We start from the raw sequence: 26,106 nt of genomic DNA, 5'->3' as shown, positions 1-26,106 counted from the left end.
AGTGTCTTTGAACGGGGTATGGTAGTAGGTGCCAGGCGCACCGGTTTGAGTGTCTACTGCAACGCTGCTGGGTTTTTCATGTTTATGAGTTTCCTGTGTATCAAGAATGGTTCACCATCCAAAGGACATCCAGCCAACTTCACACAACTGTGGGAAGCATTGGAGTCAACATCCCTGTGGAACACTTGACACCTTGTCGAATCCATGACCCGACAAATTGAGGCTGTTCTGAGGGCAAAGGGGGGTGAAACTCAATATCAGGAAGGCGTTTCTAATGTTTTGTACACTCAGTGTAAATGCCTCATGAGCTTAGTTCAACTGTCATACCCCATCAGAATCCAAAATACAAGCTTGTTTTTACTTTGTTTGTAAACAAAGTATAAACACCATATAGCCTCAAATGCTACTTTTAACCATGTTTTGTATATTATGGAAGGTCACTCCTTGCAACCATAGCTCTATGAATTTCAGTGGTTACATTTCTCCAGCCCCAGTAGTCAGCTTTTTACCAAAACGGGGAGGACGATTTGTTATCGTTTCAACTGCTGATTGCTGCTTTAAGGTCCCCAGCTGAGACAACCAACCATCACATTAAGTAAAAATGTTCCTCAAAGCAGTCATCACTGAGCTGATCAAGTAAATGAAGTGGTAACCAAGGACTATTGTGGAAATTATATGAATCCCTATTGAACTAAGTATACGGCTCTACTCTGACGGCACAGATCTCAACTTTCAAAGACCTTCTAGTACTTTATACTGCACATATCTGTACATCTACGCATACCTTTTTTCACACTACTGAGCCAAACCCTAGGATTATTCTAGGCCAAGCCAAGCTCTACTGTGCCAGCCTGGTTACACATCCATTGTAGTTGCTAAAACTGTGCTGGAAAGGACCATGTGAAAGCCAGCTCCGTACGGTTGGGGTTAGCACAAGAGTGTGAAAAGGGTATGAGTATGCTTAGTTCCTGGAAGTCAATATCAATACCATTTCCACTGACTTCAAATGTTACTGTCAATTATGAAGCACAGACATGTTTTGCTGGAAGTCTGCCAACGTTTGGCCTTTTATTGGACAATGTAACAAAGGTAGATCAGACAACACAAATCAACAGAATCAACATTCAAAGTGACAAACACACCAAGAGGTTTTCATAAAGTGCTGACCAAGAAAACAGACAAAGTAACTTAGACATGAAGACCACATAGAAAAGTAAAAATATGATCAATGAAAAGACTCAGATGACAAAACAAATAAAAATCTACCTCACGATAACTTCCCCCTCTGGAAAATGATTAATGGCTTTGCTTGTCCTTTAGTTGCCATCGCCTCGATGTGTTCAAAGGATGTGTAACAGGCATATTATCAGTAGTAACTCATTTGAGATTTGACCATGTAATAAAAAATTAAAAAAAACTCAGTCCGAGCGCTTGTACTTTGTGCAATTCTCATTTGTAAAAAATATTAAAACCCTAGTTTCTAGTACATTCTAACGCCACTCAGCAACAGTCATTTCTAAAGGCACACGAGAAACATTACAACAGTGCTTAATTTTACCTCTAAAATGGAAAACACCCCATCATCCTCCAGTCTGTGACAAAGAGAAACAAACGTCTATATTCAATCAAACCTCCATCAATGAAAAGCTTATCCACACTGAGCACAAACATTCAGTCCAGTTATACTTCCTGTCAAACATTTGGTTACAATAACCTGCTTTGTAATGAATAATTAACATTTTCAAAGTGTGCTGCCTTAGTTAGCTCTGCACAGAAATGACCCTTTCTGAAAAGAAAATGCCAATGTTTAAAAAGTATAACTTTTATATGCAGAGAAAAATATGTATCAGATCAGATGGACAAAGATAGAGCCCTCTAGGGAACCTCAAGACATACGAATAGACATTAGAAAGCTTTCAAAAACACTCAAAATGATGGAAAAAGGATAAGAAACAAAAGGCTGTTGATGGGATGTTGGTTTACAACGCTTCCATTGAGTGTTTCTGTGTTAGGCTTAAGACTGAATTGAGCTGACCTCAGATAAAATCAGTATCACTCACTTCTCAACCCATTCAAAGACAGTATAAAAACATACTTATTGTCAAATGCTATTGAAGCATGAGCTTTCGACAACAGGACAATAAAATGACAAGGTAAGTAACAAAGAAAATCGTACCAACTGAGAAACAAATGTAAAGATGGTAGCGGTGCAAATGGCGTTTTGAAAGTTACACACTGGCGTGTCTTGACAGTTGCTGCATCTGTAACCGGTTGGGTATATATTTGTGTGGACATTGGTGTTCTGCAGAATCCTGGTTGGGGACTTATTCAGACAAATACCGTGATGGAAGCACTAATGTTCAGTAGGACAGTACAGTCCCTCCCCGTCACGTTACTACGCCCCCCAACTACGTCTCACGTCTTCTGATGCCTTCTACCGTTCATTTCAAAATAAGGGTCCTCACTTTTGTTCTTGAGTTGGGTCTTCTTTGTGAGAGCAGTGTTCTTTTGGGAAGGGAGGGCTTTGATGTTGGGGCTGGTATTTTGGGGGGCCGTTTTGGTGGGCTGCGGTTTGAGAGAGGGGGTGATGGCAGAGGGCGCTTGCCTCCGTACTGCCCTCTGGGCAGTTGGTACCGTTCTCTGGTTGGTCTTGCCAACAGCAGTAGAGCCACTAGGGGCCCCTGGTAACGGCCCAGGGGTGCCGCCACATAGAGGCACAACCACTTTGGAGATGGCCCTGGTTTGGGCCTGGCTTTTGGCTGTGGTGTCTTTGCTCTTGGGGAGTGAGATGGTGGATTTGGGCAGGGCTGTTGTGGCAGTCCTGGAGGTAGGGGTTAGTGTCCTGGCGGGTTGGGCTGTTGCCGGCCTGGGTGTTGGCACAGTCACACGGGGGGTTGGACGGACCCGTCTGGCAGCATCCAGACGAAGGCGCGAGGCCGGGGAGGCGGGCCGTCTCTGAGACAGGCGGCGTTGAGTGGCGCCGGTTGGGGGTCGGCCCTCTTTCTGGAAGGGGACCCTTGATGGGGCTGTGGCGGGGCGAGGCACTGTGATGGAGGTGTGGGTGGATGGAGTGGAGGAGGGTTTAGGACATTTACGGGAGGGCTCGGGGCACACAGGGCTACGAGGCTGGGAGAGGGCGCCACGAGGGGACGGCCTGAGCTTCAGCTTGGGGGCAGAAGGAGCCACGGCTGAGGAAGAAGAGGAATGGAGCAGAGGCGCCGTCTGCTGGCTCTTGCCACTGTGAATGGAAGGGCTTGGGCCCTGCTGCGAAGACAGGGTGGGCAACACAGCAGCCACCTTCTTGGGGATTGGCAAGGGCTTCTGGGTGGGCTTCTTGGGGGAGGGAAGGGGCATCTGCAGGATCTTTTTGGGTGCTGCGGCTGCTTTCCTGGGCAGAGTAGGGGTCGAGACGGGGGTGCAGGTGGCTTTGGAGGCCGAACCAGAGGAAGACGAGGAAGAAGACGAGGGGATGAGGTTGACTGCAGCGAGAGGGTCCATGTCAGGTGGAGGGGCTGCTGCTGCAGAGCCGTGGCCACCGTGGCCCGGTGGACCCTTCTGGTATGCCAGGATCTTCTGCTCCAGAGTGGTGAACTGGAGCACCCGGCCGGGGTCATACTTGAGCAGGAAACCCCTTAGGGTGTCCCAGCCACCCCCCACACGCACCATCACATGCTTCCCATGCAGCATCTATCACAGTGAGAGAGAGAGTGACATTGTGAGACATTGCAGTTGGTCTCTTTAAAGGGTTAACCGCATCTACACTCACTCCCACTACTACTTACCACTCACTCCTACTACTACTACTTACCACTCACTCCTACTAACCACTCACTCCTACTACTACTAACCACTCACTCCTACTACTACTTACCACTCACTCCTACTACTACTTACCACTCACTCCTACTACTACTTACCACTCACTCCTACTACTACCCACCACTCACTCCTACTACTACTTACCACTCACTCCTACTACTACTTACCACTCACTCCTACTACTCACTCCTAACCGCTCACTACTCACTCCTAACCGCTCACTACTCACTCCTCACTCCTAACCACTCACTCCTCACTCCTAACCGCTCACTACTCACTCCTAACCGCTCACTACTCACTCCTAACCGCTCACTTCTCACTCCTAACCACTCACTTCTCACTCCTAACCACTCACTTCTCACTCCTAACCACTCACTTCTCACTCCTAACCACTCACTTCTCACTCCTAACCACTCACTTCTCACTCCTAACCACTCACTTCTCACTCCTAACCACTCACTTCTCACTCCTAACCACTCACTTCTCACTCCTAACCACTCACTTCTCACTCCTAACCACTCACTTCTCACTCCTACTACCACCACAACTAACCGCTCACTACTCACTCCTACTACCACCAACTAATATCTACAGTGCTGCCAACTACTATCTACAGCTACCATCTATTTTTCAGCTGCTGTTTGATGGAAGTGTTAACGCTGTACCTTGGCCAATAATGATGTAATCCCTCCTGTAGGTCCAGTACTAACAAGATCCACTCTGCTTCCCTAATGAGCTTAGGGTGTGATCTGCTGCTGTGTAGAACCGTGAGCAACAGACAGACGTTTCCTCCTTCCTTTACCCTACACCGCTGGGTTTTACACTTGGCACGGCCTTTTACTTTCCAGTTGTATCACCATTTTATCAGCCTTAAATACCCAACATCGGTACTAAGCTTACTTTCCCAAAATGTCTTTGTCTCAAGTCTACAGGACTATCTAGTAGGTTGGTCTCAAGTCTACCGGACCATCTAGTCTATATAGTAGGGTTGGTCTCAAGTCTACAGGACTATCTAGTCTATATAGTAGGGTTGGTCTCAAGTCTACAGGACTACCTAGTCTATATAGTAGGGTTGGTCTCAAGTCTACAGGACTATCTAGTAGGTTGGTCTCAAGTCTACAGGACTACCTAGTCTATATAGCAGGTTGATCTCAAGTCTACAGGACCATCTAGTCTATATAGTAGGGTTGGTCTCAAGTCTACAGGACTATCTAGTAGGTTGGTCTCAAGTCTACAGGACTACCTAGTCTATATAGCAGGTTGATCTCAAGTCTACAGGACCATCTAGTCTATATAGTAGGGTTGGTCTCAAGTCTACAGGACTATGTAGTCTATATAGCAGGTTGGTCTCAAGTCTACAGGACTATTCAGTCTATAGTATGTGAAGGTATAAAGGACCAGACAAGTACTGACCATAGAATTACGTCATGTGTAGTAATTTAATTTATACGGTGCTGACACAGCCAAACGTGTGCCAGGTACCAAGACTGAACCTTTGGATTAGTGGCCAGGTAATGAATGAGGTTACGGTGGAGAGATGTTTCCTGGTCTCTTGGCAGAGGACAGAAAGGGTGTGTCACTAGCTACAGGTCTAATGCTCACTTAGCAGTGGAATTGACCCCAACACTGGTGTTCAATGCTTGGTTGGGAGTGTTCAGTGTGTCACTATACAGTGTGTGCTGCTCACCCGGATGAAGAGGGTCTTGTCTCCCAGTCTGTAACGGCCCTCTGACAGGTATTCAATAGATACTCTCTGGGAGCAGTTACACGGAGGCTCGTCCGTCAGATGTTGCTCCTGTAACACAGAGATGGAGAATTAACATGGGTCTATAGAGTCCTGGATAAGTAAGTAAGAACATGAGAAAGAAATTCTCTAAAACATTGAGAAACCCTGTTTCATTATCCATCGCCTAAGGATAAAGCGGAGTTGCTAACAGGAAAACCCAATGAACCGATGAACTCAAATGAACCAATTTTAAGTTGAAAAGACTTGAAAGGCTATAGAACAGCATTCAGTAGCAGCCTCTGAATACTGTAGTTGAAGAGGACCGCTTTGGCAAACACACTAATCAAAGGCTAAGAGTCATGCAGCTTAGGCTGTGGACACAGGAAGCGTTCTGATGTTTGTTGATGTTGTGACTGCGCTGCATTGGTGCCACAGGCTACAGAGTCACATGACCCCGGATGGATGGAGCATCACAAGGACCATAATGACTCATACAGCCCTGAGCAGCGAGGCAACTAGAGCCACTGCTGCCGCCATTTTGGATCTGATGAACTGGGTCACCAACTAACTATTTTAATAGAACAACAAGAGATGAGACGAAAGTGGAGCCGAGTCCCTATTTAGTCAGTACAAATTTGACAATAGCAGTTTTAACTCTTGGAGTGACTTACCCCAGGCTGGTAGAGGCCCCCATGCTGGCAACACACAGTGAAGGTTTTGACTGCAGGAGCAGGCTCTGTAGTCTTCAGCAGGGTCTCCTCCAGCTCAATCTCCTTCTCCAGTTTCACCAGTACCGGAGGCTCCACCCCATACCTATGGAGAAAAACAGATCAGTTCAGTGCTCTAAAGGGACTGTTAGGATAGGAAAAAAGATGCCACACATTTGCTGCATTGTCCATCTTTCTACCCCAACACAGCTGCAACATACCACATTTCATAACTACAGGATCAGTGAAAGGTCAAAACAAAATGTGGTGGTCATGTTCTAGAATGATCTTATCTTACCTTTGTCACAGTGCAACACCTACAGCACATACAGTGCCAGTCAAAAGTTTGGACACACCTACACATTCAAGGGTTTTTCTTTATTTTTTACATTGTAGAATAATAGTGAAGACATCAAAACTATGAAATAACACATGGAATCACTGTAGGCATGTCCAAACTTTTGACTGGTACTGTACATCATCAATCAACCAAGGGAAACTTACTTGGAGACGATGCGGCCGATCTCTAGCAGACACAGACACACCTGCCTGGGATCCTTGTGCAGAACTGCGAGACAGAGAAAATACATATTGTAGAGAGACGACATGGTTGTATAGTATCGCAGCAGTGTCACAAACCCATTACTTTTAACGAGGTGTTCACATAAAGAACTTATGTTAATTGCTCTCTATGGTGGATCCTATTATGTCATTAAGGAGGATGGCTTAAACAAAAGCCAGACAATGGCTGCAGTGGAGGCATCTGCTCCGTTCAGTCATTAAAGGCTTACAACTCAGCCCATGTTTCTTTGAACCGATTAAGCTAAGAAGCCATTAATCAACTCCAAGGGTAATGTCGTAATATATCAAACAACACCAAGGGCAACATAGTAATGTATTAATCAACTCCTAGGTAATTAACTCCAAGGATAATGTAGTAATGTTACAAGAGTGGTGGGATGGAATGGAGTTGGACCCTACCTCGACTGTACAACCATGGTTCTGCTCTACTGATTACACAAGACGGAATGGGTTTTGGTTTGATTGATACCTGTGGACATTCGTGCCAGAATGCTAAGCTAACTAGAGGCTGCCGAGAAAAAATAACCCAAATATGCACTTCAAAACTGTCTGGAGCGATGGCCGTTTGTGATTAGCTCCTACTTGCTGTGCTTACTGGTCAGTACAGCCTCCCCACCAACTAAAACACGTACCTAGGCCCTCCGATTCAAACAGGTATGTCTCTTCCACGCCTATGCGGCGACACCAGCCCAGGAAGTTGGCAGTGTTGTCGCGGGCGAAAAAGGACCCTGGAGAGGCATTGCACTTACATGCCACCTTCTTCATGGGAAACAACTGCAGGGAAAGGCATTCAAAAAGTACAACAAATTAACCACACATGCATTGCATCACAGTTGACATATGACCATTCTTGGTTAGGTAATATTTTCAAATGGACAGAAAAACAAAACATTTCAGAACCAAACGCACCAACTCTTTTCAGATGGGAAACAGACCGCCATCTCAAACTACCCTATCCTTACCACTCTCCCCACTCTTCCTTAATATCCTGTTCCCCCTGCCATTCCTCTAATCACAGCTCACCTTGCCCATATCCGAGGCCCCGCTCTGAGAGATCCTGCTCTGCAGAGCTCCGATTAGCCGACACAGCTTCACCCCGTTGTTCAGCTCCGCCATGAAGCTCTCCGCTCTCACCTCCTCTCCTGTGTATCAGAGACAAAGGAAAATATTAGCATGAGTGTGTTAGTGTGTATTGTTGGGAGTGAGGGGTGAGTGACAGGGCGAGACATTTAAGGCCAAATTATTAACAAAAAAGAAAGAATTCTAGGCTGCACATCCAACAAACTTCCATTGCCAGGTTCAGAGTACAAATAATGCCACAGGAACAAGACAACGACACTTTTTGAATTATTTTCCCCCATGACCCTCCTGGTCTTACCCAGCATCCCGGTGAGCCAGATGGCTAGGTCCTCCTGCATGGGTACCAGTGTGGCTTCGTGGCGCACGGCCAGCCACTGGTCATACTGGAAGACATCGGCCAAGCCCGGCCCATGGCGCAGCGTCAAAGGGCTGCGTGGACTCTGCAGAGGCGTGTCAAACTTCTCCCCGAACCACATCTGCGGGGGGAGGAGAAAAAATATAGAAAAAACACATTGAGTGACAAACTACCACCAGCTGGTGTCGTTACTATGGGAAGAGGGCAGAAAAAGGTTTTGGGGGCTGACAATTAAATCTTCCTAGCATATCGCTTACATTCATCTGTCATTCAACCCTTCCATTATATTACAAGTGGTGTCAGCCTGGCAAAGGAAATGTGTCATTTTCAGAATGGATTTCAGCACTGTAGTGATTGTATCCAAATGCTCGTAGACTAAAGGAGCTGCACGGATCACTGGAAGTGGGTTTAGACACTGTTGGCAGTGGGATAGACCAGGGGGAGAAATCCAAAATCCTTCACTCACACAGGCTACTAGAACTCAGCCCCTGGCACACAGACTGTGCTTTTGTCAGGGCAAGAATAACATGATTGAAGGATATCAATTTTCATATCAGTATACAATTTCGACATTTGGACAAAAAAATAAAAAACTATCCAGCTACACTAATAAGATTGAAGTGCAAATAGACGGAGGAAAGGTTGCCTTGGAGAATGAGCAGCGTTTTGTATGACTCTAAAATGGAAGAATAGAAATAGGATATTGTCGAGACAACCAAGTCCTCTGAGACGGCCTACTAGATGTCTGTGGTGATATTCCACTCGCAGTGAGGGAAAGGAAATCAGCTGAGGGGAGGAGAATGCCTGGAGGCTGGAACAAGCCTTGTATCCTACAGTCACGTCAGATCAACCTCCAATCATACACACAGCTGACAGTATATCCGCTATCGCTGCCTCTCTCCCACACCCTCACTGGTATATCATGATTGAGACTTTCCCTGGGTCTCGTTTGTTCTTTGGGAGTTTTTCCACGACCCCATTTGAGTGACTCCCAAACTTCAGTGGGGGTAGAGAACGGGGGTGAGTCAAGTTACCACTGCTGGAGATATCGGATGTCACAGAAAACATCCCAGACTGACAAGAGAGTATGAGAGAGAAAGAAAATATGAGAGAAAGAGGGTATGAGAGAGAAAGAGAACAAGAGAAAGTAGGTGTGAGATAGAAAGAGATTGAGTGTAAATGGCCCTGCTCAGTAGAAAGTATTTAAAATTCTGTCTGGTTCTCAAAAAAAGTTGCATTTAATTAAAACACAGAAATTAGAAGAAATTCTCACAACTCCTCCTCCCCAACCCCCTCTCCCTTACATAACTGTTCTAAGGATAAGGTGCCTGGCTGGTGCTCTGGGCAAGGCAAGTCCACAACATATGTTGTTTTCCGTCTTACCCGCACCAAATATAGCTAATTAGAGAAAAGGCGACGAGGAGGGGAGTGTTTGAGTTACATAAACATGTGGAGATTACCACCATACCATTGGGGATTACCCGTGGTGACCTCTCCAGCGTCACCTGACTGGATGCAGGTTTCACAGAAATGAAAGCTTTAGTAGCCCTCACCGTAGGCTTATTCTAGTTAGACATCAATTCAACTGATCCTTTATGGTAGTACTTGTGCAGTAGAATACCTACCCCCTTTGTGTCCAAATAAAATTGCTAAATGGTTTTGGGTACTGTGAAAACTTTAGACTCCTCCCAAGTATATGTTTAGTTTTCAGAATAAGGGTGTAGGGGTAGCCTGTGTACAGGCAAGTAGACTAACTGGAAACAAATACCGCCTAATCCTGGTAAATCTGGCACATAACAGAGGGAGATTGTAAGAGTTTTAAACATTGGACTTTAAAGCTCCCTCTTAATGGAACATAGTTAGGAAAGGGATTTAAAAACAGCAAATCTACATTCCTAACTCGTTCTTAATGAAGCCACCAAATAGCCATTTAGGATGATGTGGATCGCATAGATGTACACATACTAGGCCTCTCGATTGCATGTTGGTGTGATCACAAGACAGACACCAAGCCAATGAGTTTGAATACTTCTCAAATGCATCCGTTCACCCTTCCTTAACGGAATCACATGATTTGAGTGCAAAAAAACTAAGTATCCACTATATTGCTTTCACTAATAATGTCACATCAGATTAGTGATGGGGGAAAAAGATGTTTACAGTTACATATCGCGATAATATTTATTTGCGCTGTACCTGCGCCAAAACTCCAGTATTTTTCATCCTATATCTTGTTCTCCATCTTCTTTTTAAAATAGTGAGCCAACATGTTTTCAGCACTTTTATTTCCCTGACTGATCAACACTCATTTTCTCATGTCTCTCTCTTATCTCTCTGCAGCAGACATATGGTGAGCAATATGTTTGGAACATCAAAGCATAATAAAATCATAGTATCGAATCGTAATACATATTGTATCGGCACCGACGTATCATGATAATATTGTATCGTGAGGTCCCTGGCAATTCCCAGCCCTACATCAGATCAGTGATAACGTCAAGGACGAGAGGAAGGAAGGATTCAAACAGGGCCAGAGTTACACCTGCTAGTCCTTTATGCTCCTCTTAGTTGTGAAATCTTCCCATGGTTCTCGTTGACCTTTGACCTAGAGTAGAAACCCCCACAGGCAGGGCCTTAACCAAGGTCTGAGTTTTAGTGAGGTCTGGACAGGGGGGAAAGATGAAGCTCATTTACTGCATTTCTATACCATTTAAAAAATCCCAAATGCTATATGAAAAACAGCAAAAATAACCCTAGCCATAATCACATTCCCTTCAGTCATCTACAAACACATAGCCTATTAGCTATACAATTAGCTGCTAAACATTAACCCAGCACCGTGATTAAAAACTATAATTGAATATGTTACAGAGGGATGTTTGCAGCAAAAGTATTTTATTAACAAAAAGTAGACAAATGAGTTTGCTTTACAGAACTTCTATTTTAGTTTTACAGACCATTTTCTGCAATTGTACACATTTTGCCATAACTTATGCCATGTTAATATAATATCTGAGTGAGAGTGACTAACAAAATACATAGGGGCCCCCTGGAGGTCAGGGCCACTGGGCACGTGCCCTGTCGGTAATTCAGCCATGATTACTACAAGTTTAGATAGCTGGCTAAATTAACTAATTTACCAATCAAAACATGTTTTACTGACTATCAGTGAGTAACATAATTGCACTTAGTGTATTCCACTATCCTAACTCAACAGTAAGTTGAGACCCTTGACTGTGTACCCCCCCCCCCAAAAAAATAAATCAAATAGTTTATTTTATTTGTTTTATTCAACAAAAAATGTATGAGATCCAGACCTCTGTGTCCTCATATGTAGTTACGGCCCTGCCCACAGGGTCTTATTGGCCTCCTCAGATATCAGACGGCCTTGAGAGCAAACAGATTATGTTGCTGGAGATAAGACCAGTAAAAACACTAAAGCAATTGGATTGGTGTCAGTCCGCCTCCTGAATAGACTAGCTAAACCAGGAAAGCGTTAGAGATTTTGAATGACTTGTGAGGGGTTCCTAAACTGACGGGGGGAGAAAAATAAATAAAAGAATCACGATTTTGCTTTGCCATTGTATCCAAGCCATTTTGCTTACACCTGACTGCTCCTCCTATCCTTTAGATATGTAAACACAGCAGGGATAGGGGCCACGGTATGAGAAGAGGTCTTTGGACTGGGTCTTTGAGGAAAAAGGAGTTACCCCCTTCTGAACAAAAAACAAACAATCCAAAAATCCTTGTATGTGCATGATAATAAGTCATTTTCTTACCTGTATGCCAGCCTGCACTGCCATCGCTGCAATCAGAGGAGATTCACCTTTTCATCCTGAAACAGACATGAGGCTATTAAGTATAAAATATCTAGAAAACAGCATTGGAACATGGGCCACAGCACTGAGGGTATCAAATCACCATTCTTATAGGAAATAGAGTCGAGTTTGCTGGCTTCTTGATCTTGCTTTGTGATTATATACCAATTATGGCAACACATTCAGGCATTCACATTCGATACATGTGGCTCACGCATCATCATGTCCTATCCACCACGTGCTAACAAAAACAACACTACCAGAACATCTGAAACATCTGCAGATGACACATGGTGAGGATGATACAGTCCACAGGGCTGAGAAACATCTGGCAGTAGCAACCATCTCTGTATATTTTGTCATTGTAACTTAGCTCACTTAATAGTAGAGCTTCCCTCTCGTCTAGGTAAGAACACTTTTCAAACACATTCAGCTAAAGGGCTGTTTAGCATGTAATCTGGAAAGTTCCAGAATGGGATGGAACAATATTGATTCAGCATCAGTCCATGTTATCTATTACCATGTTATCTAGTAATCTATCTATTACCTTCCAGCCTTAACAGCTTCTACCCCCAAGCCATAAAACTGCTGAACAATTAATCAAATGGCCACCGGACTATTTACATTTACCCCCCCTCAATTTGTTTTGTACACTGCTGCTGCTTGCTGTTTATTATCTATGCAGAGTCACTTCACCCCCACCTACATGTACAAATTACATCAACTAACCTGTACCCCTGCACACTGACTCGGTACTCCCTATATATAGCCTTGATATTGTGTTACTTTTTACTTTAGTTTATTAAATATTATTAAATATTTTCTTAACTCTTTTTGAACTGCGCTGTTTTAAGGGCTTGTAAGTAAGCATTTCACGTTAAGGTCTACACTTGTTGTCTTCGGCCCATGTGACAAATAAAGTTTGATTTGATTGAAAAGGACATGAGTCAAGGACCATGTGCCAAGTAAATGACATAGTTTCATTCGTTTGTCACTAACCTATCTAGATTAGCTGTAAAGCACTGTGCTTTACCTTAAGAGATTATGACTCAAAGATTTACATGTTTTTTTTATGACTAAGCACATAGAGAGAGATATATATATATATCTCTCTCTATCTCTATCTCTCAAGGTATTGGAGTGGCCATCAAAGCCCTGACCTCAATCCTATACAGAATTTCTGGGCAAAACTGAAAAAGTGTGTGAGAGAAAGGAAGCCTACAAACCTGACTCAGTTACACCAGCTTTGTCAGGAGGAATGGGCCAGAATTCACCCAACTTATTGTGGGAAGCTTGTGGAAGGCTACCCGAAACGTTTGACCAAAGTTGAACAATTTAAAAGGCAATGCTACCAAATACTAATTGAGTGTATGTAAACTTCTGACCCACTGGGAATGTGATGAAAGAAATAAAAGCTGAAATAAATAATTCTCTACTATTATTCTGACATTTCACATTCTTAAAATAAAGTGGTGATCCTAACTGACCTAAGACAGGGAATTTTTACTCGGATTAAATGTCAGGAATTGTAAAGAACTGAGTTGAAATGTATTTGGCTAAGGTGTCTGTAAACTGACTTCAACTGTATATATACACACACACATATACACAAAACTATATATAATTCAGAATGTTTAAAAAATGTAAAGCTCTCCCTCTTCCTCCCAGGATGTAGGGGATTACCCAGAACCATCCCCTTGGCCCAAAGGATATGTGTGTGTGAGAACGAGAGAGGGAGAGCGAGAGACAATAATGAGCTATACTAGCCTCTGACACTGACAGTTTAGTCAACAAGAAAACACAGCTCTTACCCCCCCAACACATACACACCCCAAAATTGCTCCCTTTCTCCCTCAGCAATCCACCCAAATCCCCTTCCCAGTCTGTTCTATAGGATAGAGACTGAGAATTTTAACTTCTCTACTGGGCTGAGCTCCAGTACTCAAACAAATGTCACCATAGACCCGAGGAGCAGGCAGCACAAACTAAGACCCTAGCGCTATGACCGCATTTCAATGTCATAGATAGGGTTGTAAAATTCCCGGGAACTTTCAATAAATTCCCTGGTTTTCCCCGAAATCTCAGATGGAGGATTAGCCAAGTCAGGAGGGAAGAAGCAGACAATCCAGAATCCTCCACCAGGATATCTGGAAAACCAGGGAATTTATTGACAGTTCCAGAATTTTGCAATTTTGCAACCCTAATCATAGATCCACATTTCAGCTACTTAATACGCTGTTGTCATTTCAAAGAAAGCTCTTTACGTGCACACATTATTTTATGCATTCAGTTACTCTGACACAGCGTGAGAGAAATCAATCCATGTCTCATCTGTGATGCGTTGCTCTCGGCAGAGGACAAGATGACAGCAGTGCAGACAAGCAGAATTACCTTAGGACAGGAGGAAGACAGTAGTCATGTACGAAAAGAGCTGCGTAGAACCCCCAGAAAGTCGGAAAAACCCGTCTCCACCCTGCTTCTGACCGGAAAGCGCAGCACAAACCATGCAGGCTCCTACTGGCTGGTTCCAGACTTCAGAGTGTGTAATGTCGACAGCGAGCGAGAGAATGACAGAGGGAGGAGAGAATGGAGGGAGGAGGGAGAGCCTTGACTAATGAAGTGGCTCTGCTCAGCGCTGCGGAGGCCCCCCACTCCTGCCACGGCCAGTCCTCCTCTCACAAAGCACCCATTGTTACACACCACACCCCCCTCCAGCCACCCCACACGTTCATCATCCCAACTCTGCAGCCTGCCCTGGGAGCTCCCTGCGAGGAGCTAGTGGAAATGGAGGGCTAGGGGGCAGGGGAACCAGCCACTTCCTCATCTCATCCTCCTTCCCCAACCCCCACCCAAAAAAACATGATAGCAAGGGGAAAGTTTGGTGTGGGGAAGACGGAAGAGAAAAGGGCAAGGGCCAGGGTTCAAATTACACATTGTGACTGTCCCAAAGTTATCATTGTCTAATGCTTATACGGGTGCCTAGGCCAGTGCACAAGTCCTGATTTGCTAAAAGGTGACAAGCACTGCCATAGTTAGAACCCTGGCAAGACTTGCTCCTGGAGGAGATCAGTAGGCCTAAACTACTGGACAGTAGACAAACAAAGAGGGGGAGAAAGAGAGAATGGGGTGACTTTCAATTTGAGTAGGGAGGCGTATGGGGCTAACAGCAGAGGACAAAGGGAGCACTCGTCTCTAGAATGTGCTGCATCTGGGGCCCCAATGCGCGAGCTGAGAGAATGCCTCCCTGTGGGGACCAAAAGGGCAGCATGCGCGTCCACACCACCACCAAAAGTCAATGCGAGGGAGGGAGCGAGAAATGAAAATAGAGGCGTTCAAAAACAGAATGTGTTTTATGCTGCTGGGTTGGCTGAAGTGAATGTGCGAGTGTCTGAGTAAAGGGCAAGGCTCGCCACTTGACAAGGGCCGCAGCCTCGCACATTCTCTAGTGGTTGCTGAAACACTTGAACAATGCCTGTTCGCTCTTGGCAGCCCTGTTCAATCAAAACTGGTCTTCCAACAATGACCTTCGGGTCCAGAAAAAATGCACGTTTGAACGAATATGCATTTGAGCTAGTTTTTGCTTCACAATGTAAACCTTGTTTGGTACATTATTATACATTGGCACATTGTTGGGTAAATTAGATTTCTTTATGTTCTTTGCTCCGCATTGTTGGAAAAGGACCAGTAAGCATTTCACTGTTCGTCGACGACGCATGTGAAATAACATTTTATTTGATGTTGATTCATGTGTTTTGCTTCTGATAGAACCAGGATGTAAAATTACAAAACAAAAATCAGATTCCTACCAAGATAGCTCTTTAAATGAATTGAAATGGTGGGTCTCCCTTTGAGGGAGTAAATGGGAAGGTTTAATGAAGTAGAGGGACATTAGCCAAGCCTCTCTGTAGTCCTGAAGATAAACATACACAGATGGATGAGGGATCAGTAATCATTTAAGAGGATCAGGGGCTATTCCAGACATGGACGATACACCCTCACCGATCACAATACTACAGATAGCACGTGGCACATGGACGGAGCTGCAGTCGGTGTACATCATGTGTTTGATGTGCATTCACAGTGGATTGTAAAGTGTGTGCGAATTAGTGAGTTGGGGGGGTGATTCGCGTATTTACCAATAGCATGGAGCAGCTGCACGAGTCTAACATAAGAGTGTAAAGGGGCTGTAAACCAGCACATGGGGCCATAAGCTTTTTATTTTAACCCTGCTCTCCTGCCAAACGGGGTCTGCTCCACTCTCCCCAGAGACTACCAACTTCTCATTCATTTAACTTCTCCTGCTGAGCCCTTTGTGTCTCAACTTAATTGGCCTGTCAGTTGAAGGTTTCATTCGGTGCCTCTCCATCAGAAATGGACCTTGTATTCCATGGGAGTAGGTGCATTCAGGCAGGATTAGGCCTAAGTGTAGCGTACATCATTTAGGCTCAAACCCATGTCCTTCAAGAAGAGTTGTCCTGAAGATGACGGGTCGCCAGGAAAGCCCCTCATCGGCTTTTAGGTGTGAACTGAGGAGACACCTGCCAATACCACTTCATCCTGGTTTGATTAGTCTATTACCACAGCATGCACTTAGAGGCTGCTGGGAAGTTTGTCTTGTCAAAAAAAAAAAAAAAAAATGAGACAGTCGACACTTCTGATAGGGAGTAAAAATGAGTGGATTTATTAAAGTCTGAAATTGAGGCAACCAAATTAAAGTTGTCAAAGGGAGCCGGCATCGAGTTAGGTCTCCTATAGGGTGATTGTGCCCGTTAAGCTGCGGCAGGCAGGACTGGCAGCTTGCCCATTCATCGGGGGAGTTCGCTCGCGGATTAACATAGGCTAGCTAGGCCACTGAATTGCAAGTCAACGCAGATGACATCATCCCTTCAGAAAACAATATCCCAACTGAAGTAGCTAAGAATGTCCTGAAGACCGCCAAGAGCACTGATCTAACCTGACAGTTTCATAAATGTTGACATTTGCTTTAAATACATTTCCCAGAATGAATAGGGCTCCATGGCCATACTGACAAAGTCACCATCAGGAAGAGCTTCTTTGATTATCGAGGAGAGGGTTGTGATCTGATCATTGCAGTGATGGCAACAACTGCAGAAGCTGCTGTATTCAAAAATGTGTCAGTTGTAAGGACAAGGCCGTTAATGACATCATCTGAAACTGACTGGATGATGTCAACAGAATAAAAAAAGGGCTTTGACTTAGAGGGTGTTGAGGAAATGTTCTGTGTGTATTAGGGTATGCTGAAATGCTCTTATGACAGGAACATACATATTTTTTGGGTTATCTTATGGTATACAAGACTAGTTGTACCTTTCAAATTGTACGACTTGTGTTCTCCATTGTGCTAAAACTCAAAAAAGAAAATCCTAAAAAAAGGAAATTGGAACACAATGCAAGACCAAACATGGGCCTAAAATGTGTAGACTAATTTGTAACCGGCTTTATCAAAGTGGTCAGATAAGCTGCTAGACGTCCGAGGCCCTGAAGAAGACCCTCACAGATGGTCAGGTAAGGAGGGTTACTTGCCTGTATGATAATCCCAGGGATAGAGGGGAGGGGGACTCGGTAAACCTTTCACCTTAAAATGAAAAAAGCTCAGCCCTCAGTAAAAACAAAAGCTACCATAGACCCTGTTGTCATTAACTAATGACCTGCTGTCATTAACAAAGACCTTCAAACACCCTTTCAGCATCCTCCTCTCATCCTGTTCATTGTTTTGAAACTGGACTCATCATCAACTGTCGTAGAGGAGTCCAAAGACCTCTAGAATTAAACTGGATATATTCACAGGACGCCTAAAAGATAAAGTCCTCTCACTCTGTCAATGAATCGATGTTCATTGATTCAGGTCAGCGAGGTAATTTCAGTAAGGCCCTACCTATCTTTAGAAGTAAGTCAACTCTTGTAATAGAAGACTCCAGGAAAATACGACACTCAAATCATGTCTGTTTTTATATCAGAAGAACTGAGAAATGTAATATTGAATGAGGTCATTAGCCATGAGGGTTCGGCAGGTAGAGAGTGAGACAATGGAGACCTGGCCAAAGGAGGCCAAAGGAGAAGACATTTAAGCCAACAGAGAAACATTTGTGCTGGGGATACTATGAAATATTCAAACCCTTGCTGAATGCATCCTTTGAATGTGTACTAGGAGAACCAGTAGCCTAGCATGCCATATGTTTGGCAGAAAGAGAAGAACTGCTGCTGAACAAAGTGAGCTTAAATGACTGCCCTAGGGCAACACTCCAGTTAACCCACCAACCAACCTATCCTGGTAATGAAAAAATAAAATGATCATGAATGTATGCATCACTGGGGGCACACTGCCTGCCCTCCAGGTCATCTACAGCACTCGGGTGTCACGTGGAGGCCAAAAAAATCATCAAGGACCTCAGCCACCAGAGTCACGGCCTGTTCAACATGCTACCATCTACAAGACGGAAAGTACTGGTGCATCAAAGCTGGGACCGAGAGAATGAAAAAGCTTCTAACTCCAGGCCATCAGACTTTTAAATAGCCATCACTAGCTGGCCTCCGCCCAGTACCCTGCCTTGAACCTTAGTCACTTACTAGCCAGCTGCCCGAGGTACATAGTTATTGAACACTGGTCACTTTAACCTCTCTAGGGTACGTGGGACGGTAGCGTCCCACCTCTTCAACAGCCAGTGAAACTGCAGGGCAACAAATTCAAAACAACAGAAATCCCATAATTAAAATTCCTCAAACATACATGTATTTTACAGATACACTTATTGTAAATCCAGCCACAGTGTCCGATTTCAAAAAGGCTTTACGACGAAAGCAAACCAAACGATTATGTTAGGTGAGTGCCTATTCACAGAATAACACAGACATTTTTCCAGCCAAAGAGAGGATTCACAAAAAGCAGAAATATAGATAAAATGAATCACTAACCTTTGATGATATTCATCAGATGACACTCATAGGACTTCATGTTACACAATACATGTATGGTTTTGTTCGGTAAAGTTCATATTTATATCCAAAAATCTGAGTTTACATTGGCGCGTTACGTTCATTAGTTCCAAAACATCCGGTGATTTTGCAGAGAGCCACATCAATTTACAGAAATACTCATTATAAATGTTGATGAAAATGCAAGTGTTATGCATGGAATTTTAGATGCACTTCTCCTTAATGCAACCGCTGTGTCAGATTTCAAAAAAGCTTTACGGAAAAAGCAAACCATGCAATAATCTGAGGTCGGCGCTCAGAGCCCAATCAAGACAAAAATATATCCGCCATATTGTGCAGTCAACAGAAGTCAGAAATAACATTATAAACATTAACTTACCTTTGATGATCTTCATCAGAATGCACTCCCAGGAATCCCAGTTCCACAATAAATGTTTGTTTTGTACGATAATGTCCATCATTTATGTCCAAATTCCTCCTTGTTGTTCTAGCGTTCAGTACACTTTCCAAACTTACGACACGCGGGCAAGTCCAGCGGAAAGTACGGACGAAAAGTTTAAAAACATGACAAACTAAGTATTGAATCAATCTTTAGGAAGTTAACATAATTCTTCAACAATGTTCCAACCTGAGAATTCCTTTGTCTTCAGAAGTGCGATGGAACAGAGCTCGCTCTCACATGAACGTGCATGTTCAGCTCATGGTAGACCTTACTCAATCCCCTCTCATTCGGCCCCACTTCACAGTAGAAGCATCAGACAAGGCTCTAAAGACTGTTGCCATTTAGTGGAAGCCTTAGGAAATGCAACATGACCAATATCCCACTGTATCTTCAATAGGAGCTGAGTTGAAAATCGACCAACCTCAGATTTACCACTTCCTGGTTGGATTTTTTATCATGTTTTTGCCTGCCATATGAGTTCTGTTATACTCACAGACATCATTCAAACAGTTTTAGAAACTTCAGAGTGTTTTCTATCCAAATCTACTACTAATATGTGTATCTTAGCTTCTGGGACTGAGTAGCAGGCAGTTTACTCTGGGCACCTTATTCATCCAAGCTACTCAATACTGCCCCCAGCCATAAGAAGTTAATTGACGTGTGTATTGTTAGGTATTATTGCACCGTTGGAGCTAGAAACATCAGCATTTTGCTGCACCTGCAATAGCATCTGCAAAATGTGTATGTGACCAATAAAATTTGATTTGATTTATTCTCAGTCACTTCTCCCTCTCCTGTAACCATTCCTCTGCCCCTCTCCCACTGGTCCCAGTCTGGCCATTAGTCAGCAGTACCCTAAATAAATGAGGGGAAAACCAAGAGGTCTTCATGATCTCCATTGCGTCCAGGGGAGATAGCAGCACATATGGGCTCACGTGGGGGTTTAACCCATTAAGCTGTTCATATTTTTTTGGCCTCCTTCTGGAGACACCACTTCCCCAAAATGTGAGGCATAATGCCAGAGATCAGCCAGATGGTGATTAGGGGGTAGAGGGGCAGAATCAGGGCTGTTTTGGGGGCGCACTCCTCACGCATGCATGCATCTGGATCCAGTCCAGATCTCAAGTATGACCCTATGCCTAATTTGTATTATTTCTGCATAAAAGCTACCACAAGATGGCAAATACAGTTGTCTGACAAAAGCAGCACAAAGGTAAAAAAATAACAATCTTTGTGTGGTAGGCCTACATATGAGAAATACCTATGAACAATATTTGTTTTCACATTACAGCTCAATTCAGATACAGAAATTGGTATGTTAAAGAAACAATAAGCAGGTCTACTTGAGTTTCTAAAACAAGTATAGTATTTTGGATCCCTTTGCTGCTGGTGAAATGGTCTTCCTCTGGGGTAGCAGCACACACTTAAGCGAAGGGAAGCACCTGCACAACCTTGCTATTACGGTATTCCTCTAGCAGGAAACCAGGAACAGAAGATTTAAATGGACATAAAATCAGTCTGTAGTCAAACATGCTCTATCCATCTCAAGTTGTAACGGTAGGCTACATAGCCAGAAACATGTATTTTCTGGTATAGCCTAACATTATGTAGCCTAAAGGTAAGCCATAAAATCAAGGGCATCTCCTTTCCAGAGAAAGGGTGGATGGTTGCCAGAAGATACCGACCCAGGGCTCGAAGCCTTGGGTCTGGACACCACCCTCTGCAACTGGATCCTGGACTTCCTACCGGGTAGAACACAGGCTGTGAGGATTGGCAACCTCCACCCTGACTCTTAACACAGAGGCCCCCCAGGGGTGTGTCCTCAGTCCTCTGCTGTACTCCCTCTTCACCCACAACTGCATGGTTGCACAACACCAACGCCATCAAGTTTGCTGACGACACCACGGTTATAGGCCTGAAAACCAACAACGAGTCAGCCATTAGGGAGGAGGTAAGTGAACTGGCATTTGTGGCGTCATGATAAAAACAACTCCCTCAATGTCAGCAAAACAAAGGAGTCGATTGTGGACTTCAGGACACAAAGGGGGGAACATGCCTCGATCCACATCAACAGGACTGCAGTAGAGAGAGTCACGAGTTATGTCCCTTGGCGTGCACATCACTGAGGACTTGTCATGGACCAACAACACCATCACCACCCTTCTCAAGAGGGCACAACAGCGTCTCTACTTCCTAAAGGCGTCCACATGCTTCCCAGCCGAAACAGTTCAGTAGAGTTTGTGCATATATTATGATGACATTTTGTGGAATTTTTCCCCCAAGTGTTTTTTCAGCAGTTGGGGCCCACATTTTTTCTGGAGGCAAGCCAAAGTTCTGAGCCGAAGTCTACGTCCCTTCGTCAGTGATTTGTTAACCTCTCTGGGATATGTGGGATGGTAGCGTACCACCTGGTCAAAATCCAGTGAAAATGCAGAGCGCCAAATTCAAATAAATTACTATAAAAATTAAACTTTCTTGAAATCACACATTCAATATATCAAATTAAAGCTACACTTGTTGTGAATCCAGCCAACATGTTAGATTTCAAAAATGCTTTACGGCGAAAGCAAACAATGCTATTATCTGAGGATAGCAACCAAGCAAACAAACACAGACCATCATATTTCAACCCTCCCGGCGCGACACAAAACGCAGAAATAAAGATAGAATTCATGCCTTACCTTTGACAAGCTTCTTCTGTTGGCACTCCAATATGTCCCATAAACATCACAAATGGTCCTTTTGTTCGATTACTTCCGTCGATATATATCCAAAATGTCCATTTATTTGGCGCGTTTGATCCAGAAAAACACCGGTTCCAACTTGCGCAAAATGACTAAAACATATCTCAAAGGTTACCTGTAAGCTTTGTCCAAACTTTTCAAACTACTTTTGTAATACAACTTTAGGTATTTTTTAACGTAAATAATCGATAAAATTGAAGACGGGATGATCCGTGTTCAATACAGGAGGAAAACAATGTGTAGCATGTTTTCTGGTCACGCACCTCTAACAAACAGTACACTTCACTGGAGCCTCATTCTGAACATGGCTACTTCTTCATTTCTCAAAGGAAAAACCTCAACCAATTTCTAAAGACTGTTGACATCCAGTGGAAGCGATAGGAACTGCAGGAAGGTCCCTTAGAAATCTGGATTCCCAATGAAAACACATTGAAAAGAGAGCGACCCCCCCCCAAAAAAATCTGAATGGTTTGTCTTCGGGGTTTTGCCTGCCAAATAAGTTCTGTTATAGTCACAGACATGATTCAAACAGTTTTAGAAACTTCAGAGTGTTTTCTATCCAATACTTATAATAATATGCATATATTAGCATCTGGGATTGAGTAGGAGGCAGTTTACTCTGGGCACGCTTTTCATCCAAACGTGAAAATGCTGCCCCCTATCCACAAGAAGTTAACAGTAGGGACTCTTCAATAAAGTATTTTTTTGTCATTCAAGGAGAGACGACTCGTTTTCATGCACATTTTTTCCGTTGAAACATACTGACGAACACATGCTGACGAACACATGCTGACGAACACGAGGATACATCGAGCAGATAGAAATACAGCTGAAAACTTCCCTTTTCATCCTCATGCTAGCTACCATTAGCCACAGCAGCCATTTTTTAAATGGCAGTGTCAGCTAATCAGATCCTTTGTTGTTCAACATCATGTGCCATTCCATAATGGCTGCAGTGGCTACTGGTAGCTAGCATGAGGACGAAATGGGAAGTTTTCTGGGAACACAAGTAGTATTTTAATCTTATCGATGGAGCAGTGTGGATAAAGGACACATTTGGAGTACAGTGGCATATCCCATTCCTGCATTGAGGTACGTTTTCCAACCCATATCTCACGCCGGCTCAACTGTGTCAATGTAGCCGGGACATAAAAATGTATAAAAGAGAGTCACACACACTATATACAAGCTCCCAGTAATATATTGGGTAAACCACCAATGTTTCGGCATCACTGTGCCTTCTTCAGGGTCAAGAATGTAGCCAGGACAAACATATTTTCATGATTTCACTAATATCATCAAAATCAATAAATCATAGCATGGTTTTGGGCTTATTAAGTAGTTTTTACCTGATAAAGTTGAATTATGTCAAAAGTACAATTTATATTCATAAAAACAGTGGTCACAAGCTAGTCGATTGTGATCTTTAAGGCATTCCTAGTCGATCACCAAACATTTCTGTAGAAAAGCTAACGTTAAAGGCATAATGGCTTGCGATGCTTTTTCTTCTTCTCCGTGTTGCACTGTTGGCGGTAGGTGCACAGGGTAGGTGTTTATATTTTGAACCATTTCATTTATCTGAAAATACTAACTCTGCCTACCCGGCAGACCAGGAGATCTGTGACTACATCGAGTGCGCATAATGTGCTGACCAATCCGATAGATCAATTCACTGTGGCTAGTGCAGCTTCCATGACACCAGCCACAAAAAAAAGTTTGATACTAGCCTACGTGAGACTTCATAACTTTTAAACCCATGACCAGAAAGAGACTGTCAAAGAATACAGCAAAGACCTGCTGTTTATATATTTTTCTTCAACACTATTACAAAACATAAAACGCACTCTACCTCCACTCGCACTGCATCTGCAATAAATGAGTAGCCAAGTGTATCGTTAGCCCTGCATTTTTATTATTAGTAGTAGCTCGTTGTGTCCATTTGAATATCGAGTATTTAACTTTCTCTGGTCATAGGAACAATTTGTGCCTGAGGCAGATGCGGTGCGACTCGAGTTTTGCCATCAGGGGAAGCCTGTCCCCTCTCTCTGATCAGTCTCACTGGAGGAAGGAGAGAGCAGGGACTGTGAGAAGCGGACACCTCTGCTGTTCTCTCCCTACCTCAGCTGAGACTAATGCCGTCTTTGAAACAACTGGGAACTCGGAAAACTCAGACTTTTGAGCGTTCAAGACAACTGGGAATGTTGATCCCAGCGGGGGAAATCGTTTTTGAACGGTCATCCAACTCGGAAACTCAGACATCTTTACAGAGCTCCGACTTTCCGACCTGAAGTTCACTAACTTCATGACTTGACCTTTGAGGCCAGAGATTTATGGGAGGAGCGCGCAATTTATTTTCTAGCCACCATAGCCTGAAAATGACAGCTACGTTCTAAATCCTCCTACGGACTGGCGCTTATGACAAACACCGGTACTAAACGAAAGATAATGATCTGTTTTAAGGAATAGATTTAGTGACTTCTTGATTTATTTAAATTAACTAGGCAAGTCAGTTAATAACAAATTCTTATTTACAATGACGGCCTAACCCGGTCGACGCTGTGCCAATTGTCCCCTAAGGGACTCCAATCACAGCCAGTTGTGATGGAATCGAACCAAGGTCTGTTGTGATGCCTCTAGCACTGAGATGCAGTGCCTTAGATCGCCGCGCCACTCTGGAGCCCTATAAACTGTGTGCGCAGTTATTATAGTGATCATAAACGGATTACTATAAACTTTAATACTAACATCACCAATCTGAGGTAAAAAGGATGGGTATTTCCTGTAATTCGTGTGGTGAAATTTTTGTTGTTGTCTTATGTTGTAACACATTATGTCCACCACGGGTAAATTAGAGTAAAATAACATAATTCAACGTCAAAGTAATTCAACACTAATATATGATCATACTACTTTAACCATGGAGTTTAAAAATGCCCGTAAATGCAATTTAACCAGGCACTCTAGACTAGAGCATCCATAGGGTCTGTGCAGCAGGATGAATGTTTGACCACCATACTTAATTAATGTAAACATGATTGTGTTCCGACCTCAGTGCAGCTCAGTGTACACAAGGGTAGAAGGCAGTGTCGGTATCTTCTGGCAAGGTGGATGGTTGTCCAAGGCCAAGCATTTCTGTTCCTTGCAGTTTGTATCCATGGCAACATGTTCAAACACGCAGTCATTAGTAGGGCGTCTATAACCTGTGTGACATGATGATGCTCATTATGCAGGTTCATGGACACGTCGACACATTTGGAGTTTGAGACTTCTTAGCCCATTTCGAAATTTGTGTTTTAAAACCCTTTACCACGGGTTTTCAGAGGTGTACGCCTAATTGTACATTAAATGTAAAACAAGTTCAGTCATCTAAGCAGGCTACCAAATTACACGCCTTTCATTAAAACCATGAGACAAAATCTAGTCTATTGTGTAGACTAGAATAGGGTTTACGAACTTAGAAACTACATGAAATAGTCTTCCACTCGAGAGAGTGATCAGCCACGGGGCACTTGTTGCTTCCTCGCGTGGGCTGAGAGAGGAAAGGACAGATTCGTTCACGCCACGGAAACAATTGTCTAGTGTTAACTCACCAGCAGTATATACATTACCTGTTCCGTCTCTCGTATAGTTTTCTTTGAAATTTCCCAAAAGGTTGAGTTCTCTGTCATTAGTTGTCAGTTAACCCTCTCTCCAAACATGCATGCACTGTTCGAAACAGCCAACCAGAGCACAGCCGAAGCTCTTCAAGGAAAAGGGGCGTGGTGAAGCTCCTGCTGGAAAAGCAAGTAGGCGGACCCAAATGACGCTCCAGGTGGAGTTTGGCTAAACTCACGAATAGGCAATCAATATTGATATAGACAAATAAATTGTGGTTCGTGA

The 26,106-nt window shown here is 43.7% G+C and overlaps 1 protein-coding gene across 2 annotated transcripts; it reads right to left on the bottom strand.

Annotated features, from left to right (window-relative positions):
• Positions 1-1,037: 1,037 nt before the first annotated feature.
• Positions 1,038-25,942, bottom strand: LOC139533885 (GAS2-like protein 3). 2 transcript variants are annotated; one of them, XM_071332352.1, is made up of 9 exons: positions 25,836-25,942; positions 12,049-12,104; positions 8,213-8,390; positions 7,858-7,976; positions 7,467-7,608; positions 6,757-6,820; positions 6,217-6,358; positions 5,507-5,614; positions 1,038-3,687 (listed from the first exon to the last, which is right to left on the bottom strand). In XM_071332352.1, exons 2-9 carry the CDS (start codon positions 12,070-12,072, stop codon positions 2,416-2,418), a joined length of 2,049 nt encoding a protein of 682 aa, XP_071188453.1. In that variant the 5' UTR covers positions 12,073-12,104; positions 25,836-25,942; the 3' UTR covers positions 1,038-2,415. The 2 variants fall into 2 exon arrangements, with proteins under 2 accessions (XP_071188453.1, XP_071188452.1); XM_071332351.1 differs by lacking the exon at positions 25,836-25,942 and adding an exon at positions 14,479-14,617 and having other exon boundaries at positions 2,270-3,687.
• Positions 25,943-26,106: the final 164 nt, after the last annotated feature.

This window comes from Salvelinus alpinus, chromosome 11 (genome assembly GCF_045679555.1).
Source record: "Salvelinus alpinus chromosome 11, SLU_Salpinus.1, whole genome shotgun sequence".
NCBI classification, from domain to species: domain Eukaryota; kingdom Metazoa; phylum Chordata; class Actinopteri; order Salmoniformes; family Salmonidae; genus Salvelinus; species Salvelinus alpinus.
Note: the sequence above shows the minus strand (reverse complement) of the source record. Positions and strands in the feature narration are given on the sequence as shown.

Bases quoted from the DNA above. Each gene is read 5' to 3' on its own strand.
- LOC139533885 (XM_071332352.1), bottom strand. From the start codon at position 12,072: ATGGCAGTGCAGGCTGGCATACAG. The intron at 8,391-12,048 runs GTAAGAAAATGA...CTCCCCCCGCAG, and splicing joins CAGTGCAGGCTGGCATACAG to ATGTGGTTCGGGGAGAAGTT. The intron at 3,688-5,506 runs GTGAGCAGCACA...TCACTGTGATAG, and splicing joins ACAAGACCCTCTTCATCCGG to ATGCTGCATGGGAAGCATGT.